The following is a 10291-nucleotide window of genomic DNA, read 5'->3' on the forward strand; positions in this document are numbered from 1 at the left end:
TTACCGCCGTCACCACCGACTTTTCCGCTGCCGCCACCGACTCTTCCGCCACCGACGCTGCATGATAGCAAATAATTGTCTAGTGTTAACAAGTGATTTTTTTAACCCCAAATTATACTCATACATTTTTTTTTACTAAAACAATTTCTCAATTATCATGATAGCCTATTATCGTCTCAATTGTCCGGAAGCAACCTTGGAACAATGTGAATTATGAAATGAAGGAACTTTATAAGAAAACATATAAAATAGAACACATATTATAGCAAGAACAATGTAGTCCATAGATTTGCTCACATACATAACTCAAACCAAATTATAATAAAACTCACACACTCGCACAAGTTCATATGACTCATGCTTCTCAACATACAAAAAAGAAAGTTTCTATGACTTGCCTTGCAATTGCCATAAATGTTCAATAAGGTCCGACTGGAGTTGAAAATGAATTTATCGGTCTCTAATGCGTCCATGCCTCTCAATGTATGACAAAAATTCATCACTTTGTTCACGTAACATTTGCAAAGGAGGATTATCCACTCCATCATTTTGTTCATAATCCAAATTTACCACTTCATTATCATCCCGCTCATCTTCAACAATCATATTATGGAGAATTATGTACGCTTTCATAATCTTTTTGAGTGTTTCAAGATGAAAAAATCGTGCAGGTCCACGGACAATTGCGAAACGTGCTTGAAGCACTCCAAATGCACGCTCCACATCATTCCTATACGCCTCTTGGGCTGCTGCAAATAATTTATACTTCTGTCCTTGTGGAGCTAGCATTGTTTTCACAAATGTTGCCCACTTTGGATATATGTCATCAGTAAGGTAATATCCCATAGTGTAGTCATGACCATTAATTGAGTAATGTATTGTAGGAGCACGTCCTTCAGCAAGTTCATTAAATACATGAGATCGCTCTAACACATTAATGTCATTATTTGACCCAAGTAACCGAAAAAATGCATGTCATATCCAAAGATCATATGATACTACTGCCTCCAAAATAATAGTAGGCTCACGAATATGACCACAATATTGACATTTCCATGCAAATGGACAATTTTTCCACTTCCAATGCATGCAATCAATTAAACCTAACATACTTGGAAAATCTCGACGTTCGCCGTGAGCTAACAGTCTAGCAATGTCTTCATTGTTTGGCTTTCTCAAGTATTCTTCAGAGAAAACATCAATTACCGCAGTAACAAATTTTTTTAAACTTTCTAATGCAGTAGTTTCTCCAATCCGCATATATTCATCTATCAAATCACCCGATACTCCATACGCAAGCATTCTAAGTGCAGCAGTTATCTTTTGTAATGAAGATAAACCAAGTTTGTTGGCACTATTTCTTTTTTGGACAAAGTAAGAGTCATGAGCTTCAACTTGAGATTGAATACGAAGAAAAAGAGAACGCTTCATCCGAAATCTCCTACGAAATAAAGCGGGTGGATATATTGGTGTGAGAGCAAAATAATCAAGAAAAAGCCTCTCATGGCCTACCAAATGATTATGTTGGATAGAACGACATCGACATTTAGGTTATGATGTTTCCATAACAAGTTCTTCGATTATCTCATCTTCATCTGAGTCATCAAGAAGGAATTTGCGAAACAAATAGTGATTCATGGATGCAACTTTCAAGACAATTGGAAATCAATTATTACTATAGATGCAAGATTAAAATCAAGTGACATAAGCCACAACAAAATGAATATAAATAATTCACGCACAAGTCACAACACAAACACATATATCTAAAAAAAAACAACTTGGAAATACTATGAATGCTCATTGTTCATAGATTTATTCTAAGACCTGTCATCTCAAAACCAAGTATATGATACTAGGAATGTTCAATGAATAGAAATAATTGGATGAAAGACACTCATAGTGGCTATAACAACAAGATATATAATAGGCACTCATAGTGGCTGTAACAACAAGATATATAATAGGCACTCATAGTGGCTGTAATACTCATAGTGGATCAAATAATAGTTTTATTGGATCAAAGAATTATATCAATGCCTATCACAAGATCAAATGAAACTTAATAAAAGATAAAAAATATTGCACTTCAAAGTCTTTGTTAGATTGCACTTCAAGTCACAACACAAATACATACATCTAGTTTTAGATAATTCATCAAGTGACAAAAGCCACTACAAAATACATAAAAGTCTAAACTACATCCAAAATACAATTAAACCCATTAATTACATGATCTTCGTTTTGCCATGATTTCCTCTTGGAGTTGTTCATAAAAAGCTTTTTGTGTTCCAGTTAAGCCACTTGTATCTATCATCATGATTCTCTCTTCCTCTAACCTTTCTTCCCACTCAAATTTTTTCTTCTCAATCATCATTCTTTCCTTCTCAATCTTAAGTTTTTCTTCCCTACTTTCCTTTTCAATCGCAAGTTTTTCCCTCTCAAAAGACATTTTTTCCTCTTCCAACCGAGTTACATCCTGAATCAATTTCAATTTTTTGGTCAAATATTCCCCTACATCTTTTCCGGTGGCTTTGTTCTTTTGTATGGCCTTTTCGGCTTTCCTACCAATAGGTCTCTCAAAATTGGAAGTGTCACCAAGTCCGGACCCACAATCCCCTTCACTAATAGATATTGCCTCTAAAGTTGGAGGCACGGATGATCTCGATCTAGCATTGTTAGGATCAGCAAACTTTGGTTGGTCTTTAACATGAGCCAACAATGGTCAAGAAGAAAGGGTTTCTTGTGCTTCTCTAAATACAAAACCTTCGCATTGGTAATCTAAAAAAAATTAAAACAAATATAACATGATTAATATCTTCAAACTATTGGTGAATGGATATGTTAACACTACTGTAATATAATTTATACCTTATCTTCTTCGGTTATACCACTTTGATGAAGTGCATTAATTTGAGCCATACACCCAACAAACTTATTTGTCTTTTCACTAATCGTACCCCAACGACTTAGCAAGGAGATAACAGTACGTGTGGTACCGAATGTATTGTACTGCATGAAATATTCCCAAACTTTTTGACGAAAGGTATTTTGTGTTTGTTCATTACTGTTTATGACATCAACACTAGTATTGAGCCATGCTGCCACTAAGAGTTTATCTTCCTCTACAGTAAAGTTAGAGCCCTGTTTTCCTTTTGTAGAAGAGGCATTTTCAACTTGTGGTGGAGGTGGAGGTGGAGAATCAGAAACTGACACAAGAGTATTTTGAAACGTTCCCAAAAATTGTGAGTCAATTTCTATATCCCCGTTCATGATACCCGTGATAAATGTTAGGTCTCTACGTAACTCTGTGTCCCTACATGACTCCATAAAATTAGAAAAAATATATATAAACTTCCCTACACACAGAAAATTTCCAAACTAGCATTTATATCAACACAGCAAATTACAGAGACATTTATAGACATTTACAGAGACAAATTACACAACAAACTTACATTTATATTACAGAGAAATTTATATTACATTTATAGACAAATTACAGAGACATTTATAGACATTTATATTACAAATTACAGAGACAAATTACACAACAAACTTACATTTACAGAGACATTTATATCAGCACAACAAATGTAAACTTCCTTGCACACAGAAAATTCCCAAACGTAACTCTGTGGTTTTGTGCAACACAACAAATTACAGTGACAACAAAACATGTAAACTTCCCTGCAAAAATTACAGAGACCACAGAAACCACACAACAAATTCCTGCAAACAGAAAATTCTCAATACATTCCTCCGTTAAGATGTTATACCCAGCAAAAACAGCAAAAAAATAACACCATTTGCCCAAAACAACATAGCAACAACACCATTTTTCACCACAAAATAACACTAAACCCAGAAAAATTAAGCCAAAACAACAAACACCTAGATGAAAAAATTCACTACAAAAGAAAAGAGAGAGCACTGACCTGAAGTGGATCGGCTGGGACGGCGACGGCGTGGGCTGGGACGGCGAGAGCGTGGGCTGGGCTGGGACGGCAACGGACAGCGTGGGCTGGGCTCGAACGGCGACAGCGTGGAGAGCTTGATGAGTGAGAGAGATGAGAGCCTGCGACGGCGTGGGTTGGGCTGGGACGGCGACGACATAGAGAGCTTGATGAGTGAGAGAGATGAGAGCTCTGGAGAGTGATGATGGCCCGGTGGAGATAGAATAAAAGAATGAAAAAAAATAAAGTGACTTTTATTATTTTAATCGGGAGTTGGATTAAATTTTTTTTTTTTTTTTTTAGATGTGTGCTACAGTGCACATCTATAGATAGATGTGCACTGTAGCAAATCAGCTAAAATTTATGGGTTTGTCTCCACTGCTGCAAGCCTTTTTTGGTATATTGGTGGAGCTAAAATAGCATTATAGCTTTTTAGCTCCACTGCTGCAAATGCTCTAAGATGTTTAAAAGTTAAAACTGGGCTATGAAATATATGAAAGAAGCGAAACTTGGAATTGATAGCTGATCTATCCCAATCCCAAGTTCATGTATGATTTACCATTGTACCTCAATGTTTCATGATGTCTACCGCAAATTAATTCTAGCTGGTCCGTACATGTTTTTTGTACCAGCTATCATTGAATAATTGTACGAATGCTATGGAGTCAGCATGTTCAAATCTTTTGTACCATTTTTTGTGTTCTACTTTATATTCCACCAATCACAACTTGCCACATATTTGTTTAATTTTTTTTTTAAATAGCCAAAGTTTAAAATGGAAAAAAATAAACATATGATAAGTTATAATTTTTTTTAGAGAAAGAAACGAAGAAAATGACAAGTTGTAATTGGTGGAATATAAAATGAAACACAAAATATGGTACAAAAGATTTATATTCATTCAAATGCTATCCATGAACTCTAATTTCATATTGAAAAAAATATAATATTGTATTCCCTCTCTTTTCCCTAAGCCTTTGTTTGGGAGGAGGAAATGAAATTAAATAGAAAGAAATGAAGAGAATAATCTTAGAATATTCTTCCATATCTTTGTTTGAGATTTTTAATGGAGGAAATGGAAAGTCTATTTGTCACACCCCAAACCCGAAAGAGTCCAAAGCATGAGAAAAACATCTCAAAAGTACCTATAGATTTTGTTCCTTTTTGCAATTCAATCCAAATAAAATCATATTAAGTACCAATATCAAGAATTATCATAATAATTCCATTAAATATACTCCCAAAGTAACTATGAAACTATATATTATTCATTGTGAGCCATAAAATATCCAATACCATTTCAAATCCAGAAACCTCACCTGAGGCCACATGACAAAGTCGTCACACAGACGGGGTCGTCACACAGACGGGATCGTCACCAATATCATGGCACCATGACAAAACCACATCAAAAGCTCACAAGTTAAAGTATTTGAAATACACAGTTCACTTCCAAGTAGTTTCATAAAATATTTCAATAACCAAATAGCCACAATATTCTCAAAGTCTTCTAAACTATTTCTTGTCAAAAATATTTTGCGAGAATTTCCCAAATAATACAAGCTAAGATAAAGCATCTTTAGAATTTGCAAATAATGTAATAAATTCATAAAATTCATTCCCAAGAATTATATCAAAGATACTTATCTCTTACATACTAATAAATCATGCATTTCCCCATATGTAATATTAAACATATGCACTTTTCATATATAATCATATATAATAGGGTCACAACATAGTACTTTTTAAGAAAACATAGTTTCACAAATAATTTTCCAAAATGTGTTTGACCCAAAAACAGAGTTTATACAGCATGATTATTTTCCAAAAATATCTCATTAAAAGCTATTTACCTTGCAACCCGCAAAAAGCTTAGTTCCAAAACCCCAAAGAAGATTTGCTAGAACCTAAACAATACCAAACAAACCTATCGCTAGGAATTATATATCGCTCGACATTTTATCTAGCTAGGAATTATATATCGCTAGATAAGAAATTAATTAGGCAAGCCTAAGTACTTAACCTCACAAACAATGTATTTCACTTCCAAAGTTTATCAACAATTTTGTAGGAACCAAGTATAAGACCTATGGGCCTTGGATTACTATGGGCTCACAATCTATTTGTAGTGGGCTTGAAGATTTCCTACTATGGGTCGTTCTCGGCAGAGAGACTCAAAGCAACGCCCAGTTTGATGTTCACTCTTTCACTCTTTTCCCTCAAATTTTCTGAACCCCTTCTTCTCCCAACTTTCTTCTATTTATAGTCAAGGTTAGTGGGAAGATTATGATTACAGCCACCGTTTGTGCTTTTGAAGGTCCAATATTATTTGATTTAAGTGGATGTTTAGGTGAGAGGGCGGTGCTGCATTTATGATCTTGGAACTTGGTTTCAGCTGGATCGATTATGCTCGGCAACTCAGTCTCCCGTACATACCACATTTTCCCGGGAAAGATTCATATACTTGTCCGGGGACGTTTGACCGATCACCCCTTGGAACTTAATGCCCAACACTTGTCTGTGTATTTATGGAAGCACCAGGGAGGGCGCAAGATGACTGGACCTTTCTACTGGGCCTGCGCCCAAAGCCAATATGGGACTAGGCCCAAGGCCTGTTTGGGCCTGGGATCCCCGCGCTGTACGATTGGGACTGGACCCGGGGCTGTATGGGCCCTAGATCTTGGTGCCGTACAATAGGCCCCCCTTGATTCATACTCGGTCGCCGAGAGGAATCAAGGAGCTGCCTGGGCCTTTTGACCTCGGGAGTCTTTTGGCCTGGGACCTATGACTGTTACTTCTTATTAATGTTCATCTCAAAAGACGCGCCGTTTCGCGGCGCCAGACGCAATCGTCATTATTGTCTGACGGCTCGTGAACCGAAGCGGCGGGCGGATCGGTTACGCTTGGCATTCGCTCGTAAACTGTGCCTATTTACTGCTTGATTAAGCGCCTCTTCTTCTTCATTTCTTTTTGGCTCTATAAATAGTCTCCCTCTGAACACCATTCCATTTTTCCTTCGCCTCTGATCTTTAGAGCTCTTTCTCTGCCGATCACATTTCTGTGCGCTTGCTTACCCAGTGTTCTTTTCCTCCTTAGAACCCAAAGTAAGTTTTTCTTCCCCTTCCTGTTCCTTCAGCTTTTATTTCCTTGAGTTTACTTCTGTAGTTTTAGGCGTTATAGATGGGTTACTCTTACCTTCTAGAAACCCCGGCTGCTTTGGCCACCTTTAGGAATAAATTTAACATTCCCGATGACGTGGATGTGGCTTACTGCCACGAGAGTGATATTGAACTCCACCGAGGGCAGGGTACAGCCTTTTTTCCTTTGATGTCCATTTTAGAAGGTGGGGTCAGGTTCCCCGTAGATCCCCTCTTGATAAACACACTCACTTACTATGGGCTGTGCCCCGACCAGCTTCCCCCCAACTTTTACCGGGTAGTTAGTTGTGTCAATAAGTTGAACCACACCTTTAGCTTACAGTTAGATCACCATGACATTAACCAAATGTATAGGCTCTGTGGGAGCAAAGCCACCGGTTATTACCTAAAGACAAGAGATGCACGGGTACGGCTGATATCATGCCTACCTGATTCAAACAGGAACTCCGCCGGGGAGTTCGTTAGGGTGCGCGGCAAATGGTTTGCCGGGGAGATCCCATGCCCCCTTACGCAGCGTGAAGTGGGTTCGTACTCTCCCCTTCATATAACTGCTTCCTTCCACCTCTCCTTTTCTTCTTATTGGAGTAAAAAAAAATTTTATTACTGTAGACTAATGTGTCACCTGATCTTTTGCAGACGGCAAAGTGTTCGGGCAGGACCTCAAAGCCGTCCACGCTAAAGACTTAAACTTCGTCCTCCGCTCTGAGATATACGTGCATTGGGACGGACAACTCCGGGCCTCGCACTTGATCCTCAGAGTGGATCCGGTCTATTCTACTTGGCAGCCTTTCAAGCAGGCACTGATAGTTGACAGCCCCCTGCTATCGTATATAGACGTCCGGTACGTAAACTTTCTGCCGCCAAATCTTACAACCGGGGAAGCAAGGGAATTTGGTCGGCGGTTTACTTGCGCGGACGAGCTAGCTCCTCTGCGAGACGAATCCGCGGAGCAAGCATCCCGGCGCCTCAGGGAGATAGCCCACGAAGCCATACAGCAAGAAGGCCCAGTGCAAGAGCAGCTCATTCCCGAGAATCCAGCCGTCGTGCCTCAACAACAAGTGACAGAAGCGGCTGCCCTGCTAGCTGAAGCTATCCAGCCTAAGGGAAGGATGGTATCTAGGAAGGTGATGTCAATAGAACGGTTCGTGCCCGGTGCCCGGCAACCCAATCAGCCACCGCCTTCCCAGAGCCGGGGTCAAGCGCCTCAGCCTTCACCCTCCACGCAGGCCGGACGTGCCCGCAAGAAGCAAAAAGTTACCGACCAACCCTCCCTGGGCCCGGGAGATGCTGCTGCCCAGACTCCTCCCCGTCCAACAGGTGGCATTGTTATCCGCGAACCGCCAACCGAAGCTGGCACGGGGGGCGCGTCTTCCTCCCAAGTGGCTCCAGCGTGGGAGCCAAAGATCCTTCTGGACGGCAAGCCATTGCCCTCAACTGCCTGCATTCGGATGTGGGATAAAGGCGAGGGCGGCCGTATTGCCCAATCTTTGGCCGAAGCTCTCCAGCTTCCCGAGGACGTGCATGCTTTCGGGGAAGGGTCCGAGGAGTCCGTGGGGCGCCGGTTAGAGTGGCACGCCATTGCGGTAATTCTTTTATCTATCTGGTCCTTCATACAGATTTCCTTTTGCTTCTTTTCTAACCTTTGTGCTTGCTAGGCTGCTCAAATGGCCCACATTGTGGCTACTCGGGCACGAGAGCTTGCCGAGGAGAACGAGCGCGAGAAAGATGCGCGGGAGGCGGCGGTGAAAACGGCTAAGGAAAAGCTAAAGGCCGCTGAGTCTGCTGAGAAAAAGGCTGCTGCTGCGGAGAAGAACCGGGCATTAGTCGAGAGTAGGTACGCAGAGCTCCTGACTAAGCAGAATGAGACGGAGGTCAAGCTTGCCGAAGCCATCAGCCTTAACACCTCCAATGCCGAGGAGATTGCTGACCTCAGGGCAGGCTTGGCGGCAGCGGAGCAAAAATGGTATGATGTCGGCTTTGCTGATGCCGAAAACTCCGCAGAGCCGATGGTGTCCCGTGCTCGGAATATGGGTTTTGAGGCCGAGTGGTTTGCCGCTCTCCAAGCACTGGGAGTTCCCGAAGATTCCCATCTGAGAGACCCCGGCCAGATTCCATTCCCGAGCACTGCACCTGCCGCCAAGGAAGCCCTGGCTGCTATTGACGAGGAGGAGACGGCCAGTATGAGGGAGCTGGTTGAACAAATCGATGCTCACGCCGAGCCCGAGGAGATGGAAGTCACCAGTATCCCAACTGTGCAAGAGCTTCTCGGTGAGGCCCCGCCCTTTCCTCTAACCGTCCAGCAGGACGTGACACCGCAGACCCAACCTCCCAGCTGAGTTTCCTTTTATTTACTTGCTTATTTTTGCTTTGTTGGTTTTATTTGCCTATGTCACCGGGATGTGGTGACCGAACAATTGTCTTAATTTTCTGGTTTTATTTGCCCATGTCACCAGGATGTGGTGACTGAACAATTGCCTTAATTTCTTGGTTTTATTTGCCCATGTCACCGGGATGTGGTGACTGAACCGTTGCTTTAAGCTGTTTTAAATTAGTTGCCCGCTTTCTTTCACTGTTTCAGTTTGTTGGAGTGAATTTACATCTATTTATACGTTTTGCTTGAATTATGCCGGTGCTATGGCTGCTTAATAGAATGGTACCCCCGAGATCCTGTTGTGCGGCGCTTTGTGTAATTTGAGAGCGTTATTTGACTTGGTATTTGTAAAAAGGGTTAGGTTTTCATCAGGCTTCGGTGAACCGGGAATCGTGCCTTTCTCTTAAGAGTGTTTGCTTGTTAGGTTGAGTTTAACCGAGAACCAGGTTTCTGTCCTCAGGGATTTGTTTGAAGGTTTCCACCTGCTCGGCAATATTGATCGAACCGAGGGTCAGGTTTCTGTCCTTAAATATTTATTTGTAGGTTTCCACCTGCTCGGCAATATTGATTGAGCCGAGGGTCAGGTTTCTGTCCTTAGAGATTCTTGTGTAAGGTTTCCACCTACTCGGCGATATTGATCGAGCCGAGGTTCAGGTTTCTGTCCTTAGGGATTTTTGTGTAAGGTTTCCACCTGCTCGGCGATATTGATCGAGCCGAGGCTCAGGTTTCTGTCCTTATAGATTATTTGTAAGGTTTCCACCTGCTCGGCAATATTGATCGAACCGAGGTTCAGGCTTCTGTCC

The 10291-nt window shown here is 41.2% G+C and overlaps 1 protein-coding gene across 1 annotated transcript; it reads right to left on the minus strand.

The window, feature by feature from the left end:
* Positions 1–450: 450 nt before the first annotated feature.
* On the minus strand, positions 451–1431 carry LOC115957137. The gene is made up of 2 exons (XM_031075361.1): positions 1113–1431; positions 451–926 (listed from the first exon to the last, which is right to left on the minus strand). Exons 1-2 carry the CDS (start codon positions 1429–1431, stop codon positions 451–453), a joined length of 795 nt encoding a protein of 264 aa, XP_030931221.1.
* Between the last annotated feature and the right edge of the window lie 8860 nt (positions 1432–10291).

This window comes from Quercus lobata, chromosome 8, assembly GCF_001633185.2.
Source record: "Quercus lobata isolate SW786 chromosome 8, ValleyOak3.0 Primary Assembly, whole genome shotgun sequence".
In the NCBI taxonomy this organism is placed as follows: domain Eukaryota; kingdom Viridiplantae; phylum Streptophyta; class Magnoliopsida; order Fagales; family Fagaceae; genus Quercus; species Quercus lobata.

Excerpts from the sequence above, each read along its gene's own strand:
- LOC115957137 (XM_031075361.1), bottom strand. The coding sequence starts at position 1,431 with ATGAAGCGTTCTCTTTTTCTTCGTATTCAATCTCAAGTTGAAGCTCAT. Across the intron at positions 927-1,112 it reads CGAACGTCGAGATTTTCCAA|AGCGATCTCATGTATTTAAT; the intron begins GTATGTTAGGTT and ends TTAATGTGTTAG.